Raw genomic sequence first — 21,435 nt, forward strand, 5'->3', positions numbered from 1 at the left:
CTGGAAAAGCCTTTAGTTTGCACTCCTTTTTAAAATATATATTTCTGGGCAAATACATTTTTGCTGAAATGGTGGGATTTTCTTTTCTTCTCCTTTTAGCACTTGGAAGATATTGTTCCCTGTCATGCTGTGTGCACAGTTCGCAGTAAGAAATCTGCTATCTCATCTTGGCTCCTCCATATGTGGTACTTTTCCTCTGGCCGTGCTCGACATTTTCTCTTCATACTGGCATGGAGCAGCCTGTCATGATGTGCTTTGCTGTGGTTTTCTGCACGTTCCTCCTGCTTGGGTTTCATTGAGATTCTTATATCTGTGCATTTGTTGATCTCATAAAATTTGGCGAATTTTTATTCATGTTTTCTGTATCCCCTTCTCTCTCTCCTCCTTCAGAACCTGGTTACTTGGGTGTCAGGCTGATAAGTTTGTCTGACAGATCACAGATTTGCTGGGTTTTCTTTGTTTCCAGTGTCTTTCCTGTGTGTTTCATTTTGATTAGTTCCTTTTATTGTGTGTTTAAGTTCACTGATCTTTTTTATATTCTAGATATTTCTATGCAGTGGTTGATACCATCAGCTGTTTACCTAAACTCTTCACATCTCTGAGTGAGCCTCAGGCATGTTCTCTGACCCTTTGAGGCAGTTCTGGCCCAGTCTTGAGCAGTGTGTGCCCTGATCAGCCCTCCACTGATGGTGGGGGCCCCTCTGCAGCTCTCTTGCCTGTGTGCACCATCCTGTGGACTCTGGCCACCTTAGTTTCCTGAGCTCTTGGTTCAGGGAGTCTGCAGACCTGCCTGGGCTCCTCCTTTCCACAGTGCTGCCTGGACAGCCCCAGGACAGCTGCTGGGCACTCATGGGGCTCACTTCATATGTCTCCCGTCTCTCAGAAACACTGCCCTTCCTTGCTTGATGTCCAGGTTCTCGAAGGCTAGTGTTTGATGTATTTTGTCTGGTTCACTACTATTTTAGTAAGGAGGGTAAATCCAGCAGCTGTTACTCCATCTCACCCAGAAACAAAAGCCTGAGCTTATTTTTAACTCACAGTAAAGCAGAATGCCCATTCTTGAACACTGGTCCCTTCTGTGTCATCCTCCAAAACAAATGCTCTTGCAGTCTAGACCTGATTGTGCACCTGGCATCCAAGCCAACTGGTTGTTCAGGATTGGTTTTGGTTGGAAGTTGCAATAACATCTCCAAGTCTTGGCCTGGGTTCCCTAGAGAGTGCAGCCTGGGGAGAGAATTTAAGGTGCTTTCCTTGGCAAGGGTGAACTCAGAGCAGCAGAACAGACGAAAGGGAAAGTATGACAGGAAAGGTGGCTTTGGCTGCAGGAGAAATTGCCCCGCAGGGCTGCTCCTCCCCTAGGAGCCCTGATTTGGGGGTGGAGGTGCTGAGGGCTGTGTGACACAGCAGAACCCTGGTGTCCGTGGCCCATCTGTCGCTCCACCTGCTGTGGCGGGCCGAGGAACTCGTATATGGAAATCCACAGCCATGAGATGGAGGGTGTGTGACCAGGGTGTCGGGCTGAGCGGGCTGAGCCTTACCGCTGTCCTGTCCTGGGAAGAGTGGCCACACGCATCTCACTGTCTCAGCAAGATCAGCATGTAATGAAGATTTAAACCCTTTTAAAAATACATGATGGCTCTGTCTTCCTGTTTCTTTTTTTGTTGGGAAATGGAGTCATAGGCAGGCCACGGGTCTCATTCCCGATGGCCCACGGGCAGAGGTTCCCTTTGCCTGGTCAGCTCGGGCCTCCCTTGAGGGGCTTAACTAGATCTTCCTGTTGCTCTTTGCTTATTGACGGGACAGTTTTATCAAAATTTAACCAAAAGCTGTGAGTGCTGTCCCACCGTGACGTGCGTACCAGGGGCCGTGCCAGCGCCCTGTGCAGCCGCGCAGTTCGTGAGAGCGTTCCTCGACCTCGGGGCAGTCCCAGCCAGTGGGATTTCTTTTTAGGAAGGCAGTTTTGTGGAATTGGTTTGTAACTTTAGTTTGATTTTCCTGTGTTTTAAGTGGTTTCTTGAACTATGAGGTGAGTTTACTAATTGGTTCATTATTCCTGCTTATCACCAGACATCCAGCGGGGTGTGTTTATGGGTCACTGTAAAATTTATACACGGTTAAGTAGAAGACTTTTTTAGTCAGCCTGACCTGGTTTGCTGGTATCCTCACTGCTCGTGTGCAAACGGCATGTACGTGCCCAGCCATTGCACGCCTGGTGTGTATCCATCAGAGATACGTGCCTGGGAACATGTGGTCAGGAATGTTCACGCACACACTCTTCAAGACAGCCAAGTACTGGAAGCCAGAACGAGGTGAGTGAGCCTAGGTGGCTTGCCCCGGGGTCCCGTGCGGCGGGAAGGCTGGCAGGCTGCAGCGCACCCGGAGTGAACGGTGCCACGCACAAGGGAGTCTGTTTGTGTAACACCAGTCAGCGTGCAGGGGCCGGCGCCGTCCCACCCGGGCAGGACGCCCGTGGAGCCAGGGAGGCTCTGATACCCGTGGGCGCCGGTTGGTGACAGATGCCAGGATGCCGGGCGCTGCTCACTTTGTGAGAACTCCTGCGGCTGTGCCCTCGTGGTTTGTTACACGTCAGTGGAAATGTTTACGTCAAGTAGAATAACTCGCTGCCCACGTGTTGGAATGAGAGTCGTCGGCAGGTTAGCAGAAAAGGCGGGGTCCTGAATTCCTCCTCCGAATTAGCCTCTCGCCGGGGGTGTCAGGAGCCGAGGGCAGCCCCCTGGGGTTCCCACGGCTAGCGGGCGGGGGCGGGTACCGCGGGAGGAGCTGCGGGGAGCCCCGAGGGCCCAGGGAGCACCGGTGAGTGGCTGGCCTTGCAGGTGAGGAGCAGGGACGCCTGCGGGCATCAGGTGGACGTGGTGGGAAGGCCCGGGAATGACGAGTGTGGCGCTCCAGCCGTCCTGAGTGTGGGCACAGCCGGCGCCCAGTGTCCGCTCACAAGGGCACGGACTCAACAGGAGACACCTTCTGGTCCCTTTAAAGAAATACTGCAGACACGGGTGACGTGTAAATACGAATTTTCATCCTGCTTTGAGACGAGTAAGACCCGGGGTCTCTTCCGTGACACGGCTTCACCGGCCTTCGGGCCAGCCTGCCGGTCTGGGCTTTCCCATTCCGTTCGGTGGGGGTGATGGTCGCCCAGGGCCCGGGTAGAGCGAGGGCCCGGTGGGGGGGCTTGGTCGGAGCTTGGTCAGCGCCCCGGCCGCCAGGACACGCAGGCCGCCCGGGCTGGGGCTGGGCTCCTCCTCGGGGCGCCGCTCACCGGCCGACTCTGTCGTGGGGCGTCTGAGTCCAGGTGGGCTGTGTCCCCGCCGAGGCTGGGTGGTCGCGCCCAGGGCACCCATGGGGGGACGTGAGCGCTCAGCTCCCAGCTATCTGAGTGTCTTCTAAAAACCTCTCGGCCCACCCAGTGAGACTTGGTTAGCCAAGACCATCTCAATGCTCTAAGGAAAGGTTTCAGGCTCCTTGTATGGCAAGTGGAGGGTGTGCGGGGCGGGGAGGCCTGGCCACGCCTGGCCCGGCTGCGGGGCGCTCGGGAGGGGGCACAACCTCGAGGGGCCTGAATTAACCCCCACCGCGGCTCGCGCCCACACCCCTAGCTCTGTCGACCGGAGCGAGCTCAGCAGTGCCCCACGGCTCCAGGTTTCCGGGGGGGCCCTGCCCGCCCCACAGGCCCGGTCAAGCCTGTTACGGGCATCCCCAGGCGGCCCTGGGCTGGGGGCCGCACCTGGGCCGCACACCCACGAGGCGCGTCCTCCGCTGCACCGAGCCCCGTGCTGGGTGCCGGCCGCCACGTCACCTGGCCCGTGTCCCTCTGTTCCAGGCATCAGCAACGCGGAAGCGCGGCAGCCGGGGAAGGCACCCAACTTCAGCGTCAACTGGACGGTGGGCGACGCGGCCATTGAGGTCATCAATGCCACGACAGGGAAGGACGAGCTGGGCCGTGCGTCCCGCCTGTGTAAGCACGCCTTGTACTGTCGCTGGATGCGTGTGCACGGCAAGGTACCGGCCCCACCTCCCCGCAGCCCGTCCCACGAAAGCCCCGCGCCGTCCACACGGCCGCTCCCAAACCTTTTTGTTTTCACCTTGAAGCGAGGCCCTGGCCCTCCACCCCGAGCAGCCCCGGGGAGCGCCCCCGCCCTGCCCGGCCTCCCTGTGGGGCCCTCTGTGCAGGATTCCGCCCAGAGGAGGGCAGAGCCAGGGCTCGCGCAGCCCGCAGAAGGCTCTAGGCCTTTGTTCGTGGCGGCAGCAGAGTCCGTTTCCCCACGGGAGCTCTGCTCCATTGGCACTTTGCTAGATTTCCTTTACCGGGTGTGGCAGGTGCTTGTTACGACGCTGGCGGCGCCCTCGGCGGAAGCTGCCCAGTTCGGGGCCCCGGTCCCGGGGCAGCAGGAGCACCCGAGCTGCCGGTCTTGCACCCTGTTTAGTCTCAAGAGCCGCACGGACCGAGTCAGGCAGCCGCGGGAGGCAGCGCCTCCGGGCCCCTCGCCGGGGTAACGTGTACGCGACCCCAGGGGTGCTGTGCTTTTAAATAGCTGAGAATATTAACGTTGAAATTGGAGCCGACGGCTCGTGGGTTCGGAAGCACCTCCGCAGCGCCTGGGGTCTGCGTGGGGAGAGCGCTGGGGCCCCCCGGTGACGCGGCCCCTCCCGGGACGGCACCCGGACGCCGGCACAGGACAAAACGCCAGATTTTGAATGTCTCACTGAGCTTTATTTCCTGCTGTTACTGCTTCAACACCTGTACTTGTGTTTTAACTTTTTACAGGTTCCCTCCAACCTACTGCGCTCCAAGATCACTAAACCCAACATGTACCACGAATCCAAACTGGTGGCCAAGGAGTACCAGGCCGCCAAGGCGTGTCTGTTCAAAGCGTTCATCAAGGCAGGGCTGGGCGCCTGGGTGGAGAAGCCCACCGAGCAGGATCAGTTCTCTCTCACCCCCTGACCGGGGGCGTGGGGCGGAGGCTGCCCGGTCCAGCGCGGTCTCCGCAGCCCCACGTCTGAGCCGGGGCGGGCGTGGGGACACGGGGTGCTGGGTGTCCAGCGCGGTGTCCGCAGCCTCACCTCTGACCTGGGGGCAGGGCGTGCACTTTGGGGGGGTCCGGGGGGGGTTGGGGTCCAGCATCCCCACCTGCATCCCTCCGCAGCAGCATCACACCCCTTCGAATTAATCCAGTGACTGCTTCCAATCCCCGTTTCCGTTTAGAAGTCGAGTTCTACTGAGTAGGGCTTCCTTAAGTTTAGGAAAAATAGAAATTACTTTGTGTGAAATTTTTGGATAAATAATTTATTCAGAGTTAGGAACGTGGTTTATAAAGTAAGTAAATGTATCAAGTCACTCCTAGGCCACCTTATTTTAATTGCAGAAGAGCATTTATCTGTGGAGAAGGTGAGAAAGTAGAGGCAGGAAGTAGAAGCCTGAGGAGACCGTGACAGCCGCGCAGCTGGCAGGTCCCCCCGACGGGCCACCGCCCGCGGCTTCCGCCCACACGGGGGACCCCGCACCCGGGGCCGGCCTTGCGCGCGCCCGAGGCCCCCCTGGTGGCGGCCAGCGTCCGTGGGGGCCCGGCCCGGGGCCCTGGCACCCCTCCCTCCGCCCCCAGAAGCGTCTGAGGTCCTCCCAGGTTCGCATCATGGAAAACGTGCGTTGGGTCACTTGTAAATAATCAGAGGCAGCACGCGGGCAGCGATCCTGCGCCCAGGCAGGTGTCCAAGCAGTATTTCATGTTGCGGGTCTCGGAGGATCCGCAGGGGCCGCCGCACAAACCACAGCCCCAAGCCCCCCTCTTCCTGTCTCCGAATCTAACGGGCGTGGAGGGCCGTCCAGACCTTCACAGGATGGAAATAGAATCGATTAAGTAGATAGACTCGTTCTTAGGAAATGCCACTGACGGCGTATTTTTAAATTATTCTCTCCAGCTTTTATCAAAGACGATGTTTGAAAGTCAGTATTGAGGCTGGGAGCTGGTGAGGCCGCGCGCCGCGGGCGTCGTCCCACCAGGGCCTGGACGCTGGTAGTCACGGCAGGGAAGGGGCGCTGCTGGCCGCCGGGGGGCCCGGGCCGAGCCAGCAGCCGGTCAGGAGTGTGGGCCCGGGGCCGGGGCCGCCTCGGCCTGAGCCCAGCGATCTGCACCAGTTGCCTTGTTGCTTCCACTCAGGATCAGACAGGAGCCTGACCGGGCTTCCTGCCCCGTTTGCATGAAGTGGGGGGTCTGGTGGGTGCTGTAGGCAGAGACGCGGTCCCCGCCCCAGCTCGACGGACTCAGAGCACGCGCAGCAGGAGCGCAGCGGCTGGTGTCCCCTCGCCCACACCCCATGCGCTCAGAGCAGGAGACTCGGAGCCGCCGGGTCCCCGGCGGTGGCACCCGGGGCGCGTGGAGCCGCGGGGCTGGCGCCGCAGGGTCGCCCACACCAGCCGCCCGCCTGCAGCGGCGCTCGCCCGGCCCGTGGGGCGGCGGGGGTGTGGCCGAGCAGGAGGGGTGTCAGCTGGTGTGGCCGCCGTCCCCACGCAGACGCTCCCGCGCGCGGAACATCCGTGAGCCGCTGCGTTTTTACTCTCTCTATAAATGGTATTTTTTCTAATGGGGATTGGGAGATGGACTTAGTTTTTAAAAAAAAAAAACACGTGGATTTTGATGAAAAGTTGAGTGGAAACATGTTGCACAAACGTACGAACCCTTCCCGGTCTGTCCGGCTGCCTCCGTCCCATCAGGTGACCGCGAGGTCGGCACGGTCCCCGCGCCCCGAGCAGAGCGGGGCCGACCGTGCTGGCGCCGCGTGGACCCACGGGCGTCGGGGGACGGAGGGCCCCGAGCACCTGAGCACCTGAGCACCTGCGGGGGCCTCGGCCCGGGGCTGCGTGTCCGAGCAGAGTGGGGCCGACCTGCGGCTCCTCCAGCGCTTTCCACGGTCCCCTCGGCCCAGCGCCCGGGGCGCCTTCCTCCAGCCCGACAGCGCCCGTAATCAGGACTCTAGGGACTTAAAGATCTGACACAGCCAAGGACTGGATTTTTGCGAAAAATCTTCCATTTTGAGGCCATTTTGACCGGTGGGGGGTGGGCGGTTCTCTTCCGTTTCGTTCGCCAAACCCGACCTGCTCGCTCCGGGAAGCCCCCGCCCTCGTGGGGTGTCCAGGCCCGCGGGCACCTGTCCCGCCAGCGGCAGGTGGGGGGTCGGGTGTCCCTGCGCCCGCGTCAGCCCCGCCCCCCCGCCCCCCCGCCCAGGCCAGGGACCCCGCAGAGCCCCAGGTCCCATTCTGAATCAGAGGCTTATTGATTCATTTAATCAAATCAAAACCGGTTGTTTTGTTTTAAAACGTGCAAGCCAGCGTCTCAGCAGGCGTTCGTGTCTCTGGAATGTGTTGTTACCCCCGGGCTCCCCGATACCCAGACCACAGGATCGCTGCCTTCGTGGTAAAGACGGTGTTTCTTGTCGTTTGCAACAGCGGGGGGCGGGGGGGGACCGAGGGGATCGGTGTGCGCCGCCTCGTCCACAGACCGTCCGCCCCGACCCCAAATCATCTAGGGAAGTAGAGTCAGCTGGCTTTCCCACCTCCCAAATCTGTGAAATTAGAGAATCTCGCAAAAGATTCCTTTTATCAACCCCAAACCGTGTGAGTGGAAAGGGCGGGGTGGCCGTGACCGCGCCTGTCCAGTGTTGTGTGTCCTCGTCGCCTGGCGTGTCCTGTGCCCCCTCCCCAGCCACCCGGCCGGTCACGGCCCCGGGGCCCCCGCGGAGGACAGGGTCGGACTCCATCCTGACGCTTGGCTCCTCTGGTGCGGCCGTGCACACCTGTCGCCGTTTGCGGGGACGAGCCCGTGTCGCTTGGCCACGCCGTGGGCTGCTGGTGCTTCAGGAGCCGCCGCCCGTGCCCTGGACGCGACCACGAAGGGTTCAAGGCGGTCTGTGGAGTGTCCCCAGAGCGAGCCCGTGAGCAGCTTGCTTCTCCAGATACTGGGTCGTATGCTTTTGTTTTATTTTAGAATCTGGACACTTTATATGAATGTAATTCAGCCAACACCCCTGTCGCCGAGCCCCCGGTTCCTCTGTATGTATATTGATGTATATACCACGCGTTACGACCTGCATGAGCCCCCCTCGCACCCAGACCAGCCGGAACCAAGCATGAGACGCTGTCCTACAGACAAAGGATTGGAGATGTTCTCAATAAAAGACACAGTGTTCCACCAGCGAGCGTGCCGGGTCTTCTCTCTGTCCCTGTGCACCCCCCCCCCCGCCCCTCCAGCCGCCCCCCACCGGCCTGGCGCTGCCCCCGCGCTCAGGCCCTTCCCCTGAGCCCCGGGACCCTGGGTGCACGCCCCGCCCACCCCTGGGGAGGAAGGTGACACTCGTCCCCACTGACCTGCCGACCTGGGGGGACGTGGGTGGGGAGAGCCGGGCACCGGGGTGCAGGGCGGGCCTCGTCCTCATAGACCAAGGGGCCGGTGGGATTTGCACTTCGAGGTAAAGAAGCGCGGATGCTCTGCGTACAAGCACACGCGCAAGTCTGGAGGGGCCGAGTCAGGTCTCGCGTGAACGACTGGGGACTCGGGGTGACTTCAGTTTAGTTTTGCTTTCTTTTTTTTTTTAAAGCTTCCCCATTTGTCTGACGTTTCTACGGTGAAGTGAAAAAGAAACAGGAAAATGTTTGTTAAAGGTCAAAATCCCCATACGAATAAAAAGCACCGTTATTTAACAAATAATTTGCCCACTTTTGCATCAATCTTGATTCTGTTCTTTTCCCACAATAAAAGCAACATTAAAATGAAAATATGCGGGGCGCCCCGGGGGGCTCGGTCGGTGGAGCCGCTGACTCCTGGCTCCAGCCCCCGTCGTGGTCTCGGGTTGTGGGATTGAGCCCAGCGTCCGGGGTCTCCGGCTCAACAGGGAGTCGGCTTGGGATTCTCTGCCTCTCCCTCTGCCCCTCCCCCTCCAATATATAAATAAACCTTAAAAATAAATTGCAATGAAAATATGTAACATAAAAAGACAGACTAAGCGGAGAGGGACCGGGACAGCATGCCCTCTGCAAGTTCGCCCTCGGAAAGCTTTTCCCCGGGGATGTGCCTGTTGGATGAGCCTCGAGGCGCTCGCTTGACCGTGTCCCCGGGCACCCGGCGCTGGGGGGTGGGGGCGAGGCGGCAGATCCTGAGCGCAACAGGCACCGCAGCACCCGAGGGGCTTCCCCTGGGGAAGGACAATAAAAATACGTGCACCGGATGCGCCAGGGGCCGGGGAGGGGAGGGGAGGGGAGGGCCCTGAGCCTGACCCAAAGGATGAGCAGTGACTTAGTGACCTTTGATATTAGCTACATACTTATATTTTTAAATAATTAAAATGAATGAGTTACTTAATCAGGGCGGAGGGAACGACCCCAGTGAGCCGGCTGAGGCGCCAAAACCCGAAGGTGCGAGAGTCGGGGAGCCCGGCTGGAGCCGCGGGAACACTCGCAGTCCTGCTGCTAAAGACGCGGGTGACTCGGGCTCGGCCCGGCCATTTGCTAGTCGCGCCCCGGCTTCGGCTGCGCTCCGTGGGCGCCCCCCACCCACGCCACGGGCACTGCGGGCGCCGCACTCGGAACACGGTGGGGGCCCACCGAGGCTGCGCGCCAGCAGCGCCCCCGGCCACCCTGGGGAGACGAGTCGTCACCACCCGCGGCCCCGGGGCAGGCGGGGGACCCAGCTTCAGCAGATGCCTGCAGGGCCGTCGGCTCCGTGGGGCGCCCCGTGGGGGCCTGCACCATCACACCCGCCACATTCACATCACACCTCGGCACACGCACGTGCCACAGGCGGGGGCAGCTGTCCCAAGGGCCGGGGGTCGTCTGGGGCGGGTCAGGGCGCGGGCCGGGCTGCTCCCCCACATACCCGACATCACCTCACAGGACAGGCCAGCGGCCGGGGACACAGACCCAAGGACAGGGGGGTGACAGGCTCTGGGCCCCCCCGGTTCCCCACCCCTTCCTGCTGCTCGGCACCCCGGGGCCACTCCCTCGGGACGTGAGGGTGAGAAGCCCAACTACGAAAAGCGAAATGGCCCGTGTGTGTGCACCTCGAGGCTCCGTAAGCGCGCGTGCCTGTATTTTAGGGCAGATGCTCCCGGGGCCTAAGATGAAAATAAAAATTATACAAAGGAGAAGAGAACGGGAGGACCCGAGCCTGACCGTGGGAGCACAGCCGGGGCCGTGCCTGGGCTCGGTGACCAGGACCGGGGCGTCCCGGGACACGACACGCGAAACCCCACACACGAGAGGAGACGGTCGCCTAAGTAGGTCCGCGCCGGCGCCCGTCAGCTTCTCCCCGCGTCCTGTGTGTGCAGCTTGTCACAAGCAACCTGAAAAGTCCGAGCAGAGACCTTCTGACGCCGTGTGACGTGGCATCTGGGTGCTCGCGGCTTTGGGCCTGCTCTGCCCGCCGCGCCCGCCTCCATCGTCCGCTTGTCCCGGGAAAGGCCAGCGCATGGGGCCGGCTTGACTCGCTCGGGGCTGTCCCTGCCCGCCGCGGGCCCTGCACCCTGTGCGACCACTGCCAGCGGCAGCCCCGGGGCCTGAGCAAGCCGAGCGGGCTGCACCCCGGGGACGGCGGGGGAGCCGGGTGTCGGGAGGGGCGCTGGGCAGGACTCCGGTCGCTCTGTGCTGCCAGGCGTGGCCCCGACAACCCAGAATTTCAAGACTGGGAAACAGCAACGTGCCAAAGGCTGGCGTGCCGGGGACTGTCCATCCCGGGCCTCCCTCGCTCCACCCCCAGGGACGTGCCGATCTGATTACTCGTGGCAAATGCGCCACGGGCCCCTCTCCTCATTTATAGACTTTTACAGGTGAATTGGATGCTTCTAACTAGGCTGCAAACACGTTGCAGGCCGGCGCCCGCCCCCAGACGGATGAACCTGAGCAATGTATGCCTCTCTTCTTCATCAAACCTAAAGGAAACGTACATGATGACTGATAGAGTTAATGAACGAGGGACTTTTAAATGATTTCTTTAAAGATTTCATTTGTTTATTCATGAGACACACACAGAGGCAGAGACGCAGGCAGAGGGAGAAGGAGGCTCCCTGCGGGGAACCGGTGCGGGACTCGATCCCGGGGCCCCGGGGTCACGCCCTGAGCCGGAGGCAGATGCTCACCCACTGAACCACCTGGGCTGCCCTTAAAATGATTTTTATACCTGATTCTTCTTTACTCTTTAGCTCCCGGAGTGATACTCAGTGTACACATATACACAAAGATCTAGATCACTCTCCTCAGTAAGTAACCTAAGCACCTGCCTACACATTTCATTAAATTTGTAAATTTCTTACAAAGAGAACCAGCATAGAGACTCATGTTCTTTCAATGGCACGTCATAAAGTGGGTCAATTAAATTAAATCTACATGTTTTCGATGTTGGCTGCCTCCAGTGATTTATCTCATAGGGTATGTTCTACAACTCTATCTCTCGGTGTTTTTCTTTTGGAATATCCCTAGAAAAGTATGTTAATACTTTCATTTCAATTGAAAAAGTGGGTCAGACTTCACTCGACAGAAAGTAAGTCTTGATTTGGTTCAATGGTTTGACAAGAAGAATGAGATCACAGAGGGGACATTGGCCATAAATAGAATGAACCGAATAAACCTGCAGCTCCAAGTTCCAATGAAATACATTTAAGATAGTGATCTGATAAAAGACTTTTACTTAAAAACTGAGCTGGCACAAAAGCAATTAAATTAACACTTCAAAGTCCCCAAGTCCCCTTAGAACGAGTAAGATGGAAGAAACAAGGTACCACCACGTGACAGAGAATCATGGATGAATGACAGCCCCTTGATCATGTGGGTAAAGCCTGTAAACATCCCCAAATTGACGATGACAAGATACATACTTATAAAGGTCAAGAGGATTATATCCTTTGCTTTCAAAACACTGCAACAAAAGGCTAGTTGAACTTCAGTTATTACATATACTTATTATACATACACGTTATTATATACATTCTCTAACATTTTTTTCCAGACAAACTTCTGATTTCGGGAATATTAGGTAGGAGTAAAGGAGGAATGTGGAAGATAACATGGAAAGTATTGGGGATACTGCAGGGTGGATGGGAACAGTGGGATTTGGAAGGTGGGTGTGGATACAGAAAGGTGGAGAGTGGAAGTTGGATGAGGAAGGTCAGTGTTGGAAGGTGGTGGTGGTGGATGGTGGAAGGTGGATGATGGACGGTGGATGGTGGGACGTGGAAGTTTTGATGGAAGGTGGAAGGTGGATGCTAGAAGGTGGATGCTGGAAGGTGGAGGTGGATGGTGGAAAGTGCATGGTGGAAGGTGGTTGATGGAAGGTGGAAGATGGAAAGTGGAAGATGGAAGGTAGATGATGGAGGGTGGGTGGTGGACGGTGGATGATGGAAGGTGGAAGGTGGAGGTGGATGATGGATGGTGGAAGGGGAATGATGGAAGGTGGATGGTGGGAGGTGGATGTTTGAAGGTGGTTGATGGAAGGTGTATGATGGAAGGTGGAAGGTGGAGGTGGATGATGGAATGTCGAAGGTGGATGGGGAAGGTGGATGATGGAAGGTGGAGGTGGAGGATTGAAGGTGGATGATGGAAGCTGGAAGGCTGATGGTGGAAAGTGGATGATGGAAGGTGGAAGGTGGATCATGGAAGGTCAAAGGCGGATGGTGGAAGGTGGAGGTGGATGCTGGAAGGTGGATGATCGAAGGTGGAAGGTGGATGGTGGAACGTGTTGGGTGGAAGGTGGAAAGTGGAGGTCGATGGTGGAAGGTGGATGCTGGAAGGTGGAAGGTGGAGGTGGATGATGGAAGAGGAAGGTGGATGGTGGAAGCTGGAAGATGGCTGGTTCGTGGTGGAAAGTTAATGGATATTAAAGGTGGTCCTGGGACTGGGCGTCTCCTGCTGGGTCTTATGTTTCCTTGGGTTCCAGACAGTCAAAATGACAGGGGAGCAGAGGACCCAAGTGGCCAGTGAGCCGCCGTGACCCTATACCTGTTGGAGCAGAAATCATGAGGCTGTGGGTCACCCGGGGTGCAGCAGGGACACAGTGGTGCGCAGCCCGAGCAGGGGGCGCATGACCCGGGTGCATCCGGAGCCCAGCTCGCTGGGTCACAAGTGCATACATGTGATGGAGGAGTGGAAGGGTTACTTTAATGTTTTAATATTTTGTAAAATCCTATAATCTAAAGATTTAGCCGCCGGCGCCTCCCCACCAGGCGCCCTTCGCCGAGTGTGTGCAGGGCGCTCGGTCAGCCCAGGCCCCAGGGTCCAGTCCAGGCTCCCTCCCCTGCCAGATGCTCCCAGGACCTCCCACCCCCACCCCAGGTCTCCGCTGGCCCCTCGCTGGGCTGCCCTGGGGCCGGTGGGGCTCAGTCTGGGGCCGGCTGTGTGCTTCCTTCCCTGGCTGTGTGCTTCCTTCCCTGTGCTCTGTGCCGAGTACGCTCCCGTGTGCTCCCTCTCCCCAGTGCTCCCCACCCTGTGCTCCCCTCCCGTGCTCCCCTTCCCCTGTGCTCCCCCCACTCCCCATTTGCTCCCTCCCTGTGTGCTCCACCCCGTGTTCCCGACCACACCAGCTGGCAGGGCTGTCAGTGCTGTAACAGCGCGAGTATTTCTGGGTGACAGCAAGTACTGTGTTTTAAGATGCGGGGGGGGGGGGGCAGGGGTGACCGGGCCTGCCCCGCCCCCCTGCGCAGTCCCAGGCCCCAGCGCTCTGGAAGTCTCCAGCCCATCCCCAGCCCTGGCCTCGGTCAGCCCAGGCTAACGTCCGTCCCCTGATGCTCTGGGGCAGGTCGTGGGGGAGGAGGGCGAGGGGCCGTGACCGCAGGGGCGGCTGCAGCCTCAGCCCCGGATGGGACCATGGAGGCGGGGCCCCCTAGAGCGTGTTGCCGGGGGGGGGGGGGGGGGGGGGGGGGGGGGGGGAGGGGGGCAGCTTGCTCCATCCCAGCAGCAATAGCTTTGCGGGTTCAGACCTCCCTGCAGGCAGATCTGCAAACCCCATGACCCCAACCCAAACCCCCACCCCCCGCTGCCTCCCGTGGTGGCGTCACTGGCGTGCAGGGTCCGGGGCAGCAGGGAGCGCGGGCGGCCACGCGGTGCTCAGAGCCCGTGGCCCGACCCCTTGACCGTGGACCCGCCTCCTGGGGGCGCGAGCTTGGGCGCATGGCTGTGTCGCTCCCCGCCAGGTGTTGCCCAGCGCGGCCTCCAGGTGTGCGGGGAGGGACCGGTCGCTACGAGGTGGGTCCCCGAGTGCTGGCGGCCACAGCAGAGGCCCACGGGGAATCCCCCGCAGCAAAGTGGCTGCGGCGCCGAGGGTCAATCGCAGCGGGTTAAGGGCAGCGGCTCTTCTTCCAACGGGAATTTGTTCCTTCAGGGCCCTGGGGCGGGCGGGGCCGGGCGGGTCACCAGGTGGTCATGACCCCCTGGGCCTGCGCCCGCTTCGGTGAATGAGCCCACAGGGTCCAGGGCGGTCATGGTCGTGGCCACGGGGTGTGGCTTTGCAGGGACCCCCGCCCGCCCGGTGCAATGGGCCTGGTGGCCCCCATGGCGACGGCAGGGCCCCCGCAAGCAGCCCAGACTCGCGGGCCGACACGCGAGCCAGCAGAGCCACGCAAGCCCAGCAAACACGCTGCCCGCACATTTACACGCGTCTCGCGGAGCCTGATCCTACAGGCGGTGCTCCCAGCACTGGGACGTGCTCCGCCGACTGCAAGTCACCCCCGCTGCCGCCTCGGGGTCTTGCCGGCCTCGGCGGTGTTGCTCGCGTCGGGAGGCGCCGTCACACACCCACACACTCCCCCACCGTGCATTTGGTCGAGGGGTGCAGCAGCGAGCCGGGCCGGGCGGCCTCCCACGCGGGAGCCCAGCTGCAGGATTGCCCGGCCCAACCGCACCCACAGCAATAATAGCTGCGATTGAGCACGATGGGCAGAGGCCGGGGCGCTGGCAGATTCTGGAGGAATCGGGGCTCCAGGCCGTGCAGAACCCCGTAAAGTAAAACCGCCCCAGGCAGGTGCCCCACGCCCAGGTCTCCTACCAGAAGCTGCGGCGCGGGGAGCGGGAGCCCTCCCACCCGCGGCCTTGCTGACCAGCCTGGCGCCCGGCAGCCCGGTGACTCGTTGGCTTCGAAGGTCCGTGACGCGTGTTCCATCGGCTGCCGGCCCTGCCCCCCCGCCGAGCCCCTACGCGACCCTCACGATCCTCAGGTTGAGCCCTCGGGCAGGCAGGGGTCCAGAGTCTCTGTCCCGCTGGCAAGAGAGAAGCGCTGCAGCTCAGGGGAGCCCCCGGGCCGCGCAGACCTCGCCCCTGCACGGGGCCCCAGCCCGCACCCCACCCCCTCCCCCGGGAACCGGGCTGATGACGACACAGAAACGCGGGGGGGGGGGGGGGACTGCGCTCGGGAGGACACTGTCCCCACGTGGAGAAAAACAGGACGTGACCCTGGATTACCTGGGGGGTCGGGGCGGGAGGCAGAGGTTGGGGCCGGGGCTTGTGCCCAACCCCGCTGTGTGCCCAACCCTGCCGCGGGGACCGAGGCTGCTCCTGCCGAGCTCAGGCTCCTGACCTGCAGGCGGGGGCGGGGGGTGCTGGTGCCAGGGGACCCCGCTGCGCCCCGGGGTCGGCAGGGCGTGGGGGGCTCCTGGGCTGCGGTCAGCAGGGGGCCTGGGGGCCCGACTCCAGCAGCCAGTGCCGTCCTGGGGCCTTTTAATTGGAGGTTTGTCTCCTTCCTGGACGCGGGGGTCCCCGCCCTCTGGGTCCGTTCCCACTTGCCCGGCTGTTCCCTAAGCCGGGCCCCGCCCTTCCCCTCTCGCCACCTTTCCGTGGGATTCCGTGTCTTCGGGTCAACGTCCTGCCCGGAAACTAGGAGACGGGACCAGTGCCCGTCCTCTGCCTCTGCCGGGGACCCTGTGCCTCCCCCCAGGCCCCGGTGCCTCGCTCGCTGCGCCGCCCCCTCCTCTGCTCCTGCCCCGCGGCCCCCATGCCCTCCCCCTGCCCCATCCCCACCCCGTAGCCCTCACACCCCCACTGCCCTGTAGTCCTTATCCCTTCCCCCTCCCCCACAGCCGTCATCCCCCCACTGTCCCCGTAGCCCTCCCCTGTGTCCCTCCCCCCCTCCTCCCCGTAGCCCGAGCCCCCACCTACTCCCAAGCCCCTTACCCCCCTCATCCCTGTAGCCCTCACTCCCCCACTACCCCGTAGCCCTCCCCCTCCCCCTCCCCCTCCCCCCGCGTCCCTCCCCCTCCTCCCCATAGCCCTCACCCCACCTACCCCACACCCCTCACCCCCGCCCCCCGTAGCCCTCACCCTTCCCCCCTCTTCCCCATAGCCTCCTCCTGTAGCCCTCACCCCCACCTACCCCCAAGCCCTTCACCCCCTGCCACCCCCGTAGCCGTCACCCCTGCTGCCCCCTGTAGCCCCCACACCCGGTGCCCCCTCTCCTCTCACTCCCTCCCCACATTGACCCCCCCCCGCCCCCTGGAGCTGAGGCTCCCGGGGACCCCTCCTGGCTGTGCAGCCTCCTTGCCTCCAGCGCCCTCCGAGCCTCGTCAGCCTCCTGTGGGACGACGTCCCGTCTGCAGGCCCCCTGGGCGGGCAGGAGCCCAGGTCCGGGGGCGCTGTCTGCGGTGTTTCCTTGCCGGACCCCATCTGCGTTGTGCCCTGGCTCCCGAGGGGCAGCTCTGCAGGTGACATGTGCCCGCGGCAGGAGCTTGGGGACGCCGCCCGGCTCCTGGCTTCACGGAGGGTCCCGGCCGTCCCGGCCCCGCCTCGGCTCCCAGGTTCCGGGACGCCGCCCTCCGGCTCTGCGTGTCTTCTGGTTTCAGCCGTCGGCCTTCCTCGGGCCTCGGGACGGCGAGGCTGGAGCCCGCTCGGCCGTGGCCCTTGTCACGCTGTCATTCAGCTCACGGCGGCTCAGCTGCGCCTTGAGTTTGCTGCTTAGCTCTCGTCCTTCAAGAAGTTCAGTCACTGCTCTCGTTCCTGGAGGTCGGACGTCGTGCCGGGAGGCTCCTGTCCCCTGGGAGGTTCTCCTTCGCTTCGGTGAACCGCGTCCCTCGGGGTCCCCCGCGGCGCCCGCTCTGCTGCTCCCCAGGCGCCCGTGAGCCACGTTCATGCACGCGGGGGCCGTGGAGGTGGAACCCGGGCAGCCCCTGGGGAGCCAGTGCGTGTGAGTGTGAGCGTGTACGTGTGTGTGCGTGTGTGAGCGCATGAGCGTGTGTGTGAGCGTGTGTGTGAGAGAGCACATGTGAGCATGTGTCCATGTGTGAGCACGTGTGTGTGACCATGTGTGTGCGTGTGTGACCGTGTGTGAGCCTTGTGAGCGTGTGCCTGACTGCGTATGTGAGGGTGTATGTGTGTGAGCGTGTTTGCCTGTGCAAGCGTGTGTGCGTGTGTGAGCTTGTGTGAGCACGTGTGTGTGACCCTGTGTGCACCCACACCCACCCGCTTCACATTCTAAGCCTGCAGGTCAATGGCTTGCGGTTGAAATGACGGGGACTCCGGTGTTTGCTGCTCAGCGGGTGCGGGTGCGGGTGCAGGTGCGGGTGCGGGTGCGGGTGCAGGTGCGGGTGCGGGTGCGGGTGCGGGGGGCCGACCCCTGCCGCTGTCCGTGCCCCGCGGGTCTCCCGGCACACTCCTCCCGGGGCTCCGGGCTCAACACGGGATCCCGTTCTGCGGTCCTGCCCCGCGTGGGCCCCACACGGCTCCTTGCCACTTGCCTGCGGTTCACGGCAGCCGGGCAGGGTCCGCGGGGCTCAGAGGCCGCGCACGTGGGGCGCCCGAGCTTTGCGAGGTCCCTCACCTCCCGCTGCACCTCGCCCGCAAACACAGCTTCCGAAGCTGCTTGTTGGGCATTTTCAGGCCTCGGCCCTCGGGGGGGCGCTCCCCCCCCCCCCGCACCACGGCCGTGTCGCTGCGAGACCCCACGCCCCCGAGCCCCCGAGCGGCACCAAGGCCCTCTGGCGCCCAGCCCTCCCCGTGTCCCTGCGCAGCGCGGCGCCGGCCTCTCCTCCCCGCTCTCCCCCGTCCTGCCCACCCGGACCGCCCGCCCCTGCCCTGCAGCCTGGCAGCCGCGGTCGCTCCTTCGGCCAAGCTGCTGCCTCCCTGCGGAGCTCCTGTCGCCGTCGCTGGGACCACCTGCGGGCCTGCTTCCTGGCCTGGCGCCCCGGGAGGCCGATGGGGCCTGCGTGGGTGAGGCCCCGGAGCAGCCCCGGAGGGTTGGCTACACCGTGGGGGGGCGCTCGCCGGGCAGGAGCCGCTGTCGGGGGGCACCTGCCCTGCAGCCGCCTTGCGCACAGGCCGTGGGGTTCTCGTGTCCCCGCCAGGAGGCGGGCAGGGCCGGGGACACAGAGCCTGTTGTTTGTCCTGCTTGTTCAGGGACAAGCCCAGATGACATCTCGGCCCCCGTGGGCTCGTCCCCAAGGCACTCAGCTGCCCGCGGCAGCCTGTGGCCCCGCCGGGAGGAGACGGGCCCGGGGGATGCGACGCTGCCCTAGTTTGTCCTGAAAGGGCCTTTTAATAGAAACAAGAGATTGGGTTTGTGGCACCAGCCCTCATTAGTCACTAATGTGGCCGCCGGGGCCCGGGGACGCGGCGGGAACAGCTGGCCCCCGGAGCCCAGGGAACGAGTCACCCCCGACTCACTGCGACGTTAGCTCCGGGCCACTGAGTCCTCGCGTCCGGCTCCAGCCAGGCCCCCTCCCGGGGACCCCCACGTGGGCTCCGGAGACAGATGCCTCCCGCCCAGCCTCCCCTGGCTGTGGCCCTGCTTCCCATCTGCCCCCCTCCTGCAAGTTCTGCCCCCCGTGGGGGGGTCCCGATCGCCCCTCGGGCCCCAGGAGCCGAGGTCTGGGGACCCCTGAGGACGGGCGCAGCACCACCAGGCGGGCCGAGTGTCCCTGAGGCCACGGGGGGGCGGCAGGGCCTCTGGGGATCTGCTGCGTCCCGGCCCGTGCTGGGAGGGCTGCCAGGAATGTTCTGGGCCTCAGGGCGCAAGAGGCTGCCCCCCAGAATGGGCCGGCTCGGTCACCACGACCAGAAGGCGGTTCGTCCCCGGGTCAAACCAGTGAGCCTGAATCCTAACTGGCCTCGTGTTTTCTGGGGACAGTCGCTCGGCTCAGGACCCGGGCCCCGGGTCACGCGGCTCAGCTCCAGGACCAGCCCAGGCCGCCCGGGCCGTGTGCCCGAGGGTCTGAACCCCGGGAGTGGGGGGCCGTCACCTGGACGCCCGTGCTTTCGTTCAGATATCGTCCGCGTTCCTGCGTCGTGTGCGAGCACCTGTGTCACCTGCCGCCCACAGCGCAGCGAATCACCCCAACCTGGGGGGCGCGGTCGTCCCCGCTCCCGGGATCCGAGGGCTGGGACCTGGGTGCCAGGGTCTGCCAGCAGGGCGTCAGCCGGGCCGGCGCTGCCACCTCGAGGGACCCCCTGAGCTGGATCTGATTTCGGGGTCTCCGTGGACGTTGGTGGGCTTCGGCTCCTCGTCGGCAGGAAGCCCTGTCGCCATTCCCCGTCCCCTGTCCCCTGTGCCTCTGCAGGGGCGGCTCAGGGGCGGCGGTGGGGGCGGTTCCTGGGAGAGCAGGGGAGGGAGGGAAGGACGGGGAGGGACAGACGGACGCAGGACGGAGGGACCGGGAGGGACGGAGGGAGGGGCACTCACACCAGCAGAAATAGGAAGCGAAGGGACCCGGCGTCACCGGCTGTTCCTGTGCCAGTGTCCTCGCTGCGCGCAGCTGGGCCCTGCCCCCCGGCCCCTGAGCGCGGGAGACCTCGGGACGTGCAGGGTCCGGGGCTGCCGGCTGTTCTAGAACCGCCCCGGGGGTCGTTCCGGGTATTATCTGCCCCGAGCTACAGACGCCTCCCGAGTGCAGGCGGACGTGCCCTCCTCCCACGGGTGGGTTTGTTCTGGAGGGAGGGGCTGCCCCGGGGGACCTCGCCGGGCCGTGGGCTCAGAACCGTCGGGCTGGACAACGCCTCGGCCGTCCCTGCGGGGAGAGGACCCACCGGGACCGAGGCCGGGCCCACGGCATGTCCCCTGGGCGGTGGGCCCCCGGGATGGCATCCTGCCCAGAGCGCCAGGGAGCGCCTCGTCCGACGTCCGGGCTGAGCCGGCGCTTCGTGGGGTCGAGATAAGCCAGGCTCTGGGTAAGTGGTCGGGACACGGTCGGGCAGTGAGGACCCCGACAGGCAGGGGCCGGGGGTAGGGGCCAGTCTGCGTGCCGGTGGGGCCTCCGCTCTGCAGGGCTGGGGCTGGCCTGTGGGCAGGCGTGAGCAGGTGTGGGCAGGTATTGCAGGCGCAGGCAGGTGTGGACAGGTGTGGGCAGGTGTGGGCAGATGTCGCAGGTGCAGGCAGGTATGGGCAGGCGTGGGCAAGTACGGGCAGGTGTTGCAGGCGTGGGCAGGCGTGGACTGGTGTGGGCAGGTGTGGGCAGGCGTGGACAGGTGTGGGCAGGTGTCATAGGCGCAGGCAGGTATGGGCAGGCATGGGCAGGTGTGGGCAGGTGCAGGTAGGTGTCACAGGTGCAGGCAGGCGTGGACAGGTGTGGGCAGGCGTGGGCAGGTGTCACAGGCAGGTGTGGGCAGGTGTGGACAGGCATGGGCAGGTGCAGGCAGGTGTCGCAGGTACGGGCAGGTGTGGGCAGGCGTGGGCAGGTGTGGGCAGGTGTCACAGGCATGGGCAAGCATGGACAGGTGTGGGCAGGTGTGGGCAGGGTGTGGATAAGTATGGCAGGTGTTGCAGGCATGGGCAGGTGCAGGCAGGTGTTGCAGGCACAGGCAGGCGTGGACAGGTGTGGGCAAGGCATGGACAGATGTGGGCAGGAGTGGGCAGGTGTGGACAGGTGTGGGCAGGTGTGGCAGATGTGGCAGGTGTTGCAGGCGTGGACAGGTGTGGGCCGGTGTGGACAGGTGGCAGGACAGCACCCCTGGGGGCTCTGTGCACCTGCTTTTCAGGTGGGAGCAGACACCCATCCCAAACCGACGTCTGGCCCAGCCCTGGGGGAAGGGGGTCCAGGACGTCCTCCAAGCAGGTTAGTCGCCAGGAAACGGGCGCGTGACCCTGCGCCCGAGGGGACCCGGTGCCCCTGGGCCGAGCCGCAAGGGGGACACAGCAAGCGGCGGCTGGGATGGGGCCCCCGACGGCTGCTGCCCCGCTGTGTGGAGGCTGGGGGCCCGAGGGTGGGGGCGAGGCCCCTCAGGAGCGTCGGCTGGGGGGACACACGGAGTCCAGGTGCCGTCACCCCCACCCCCCGAGGCGGGACCCACACTGCAGAGGCCTCGCAGAGACCCGGGTCCCCTAAGGCTCCCGTGCAGTCGCCTCGGCCACGTGTTTTGCCCTGAGTGCCTCAGTTTCCCCCTCTGTGAAGGAGGAGAAGGTGACAGCCTTTAGACATAGTCCACGGCAACCCTGACCACGGCCCGCCTGTCCTGCTGGGGGTGCA

At 63.2% G+C, this 21,435-nt stretch overlaps 1 protein-coding gene across 4 annotated transcripts in view; it reads left to right on the plus strand.

The window, feature by feature from the left end:
* ADARB1 (adenosine deaminase RNA specific B1) overlaps window positions 1-8,207 on the plus strand; it is a 137,003-nt gene extending 128,796 nt beyond the window's left edge. For 3 of the 4 annotated variants that reach the window (XM_072807210.1, XM_072807209.1, XM_072807211.1), the window contains 2 exons: window positions 3,839-4,017; window positions 4,784-8,207. In XM_072807210.1, the coding sequence (XP_072663311.1) occupies window positions 3,839-4,017; window positions 4,784-4,963 (359 nt within the window). In that variant the 3' untranslated portion in view covers window positions 4,964-8,207. The remainder of the gene's footprint in view (window positions 1-3,838; window positions 4,018-4,783) is intronic. The other variant, XM_072807212.1, reaches the window with a different exon arrangement.
* The last annotated feature ends 13,228 nt before the right edge of the window (window positions 8,208-21,435 follow it).

This window comes from Canis lupus, chromosome 30, assembly GCF_048164855.1.
Source record: "Canis lupus baileyi chromosome 30, mCanLup2.hap1, whole genome shotgun sequence".
Lineage (NCBI taxonomy): Eukaryota > Metazoa > Chordata > Mammalia > Carnivora > Canidae > Canis > Canis lupus.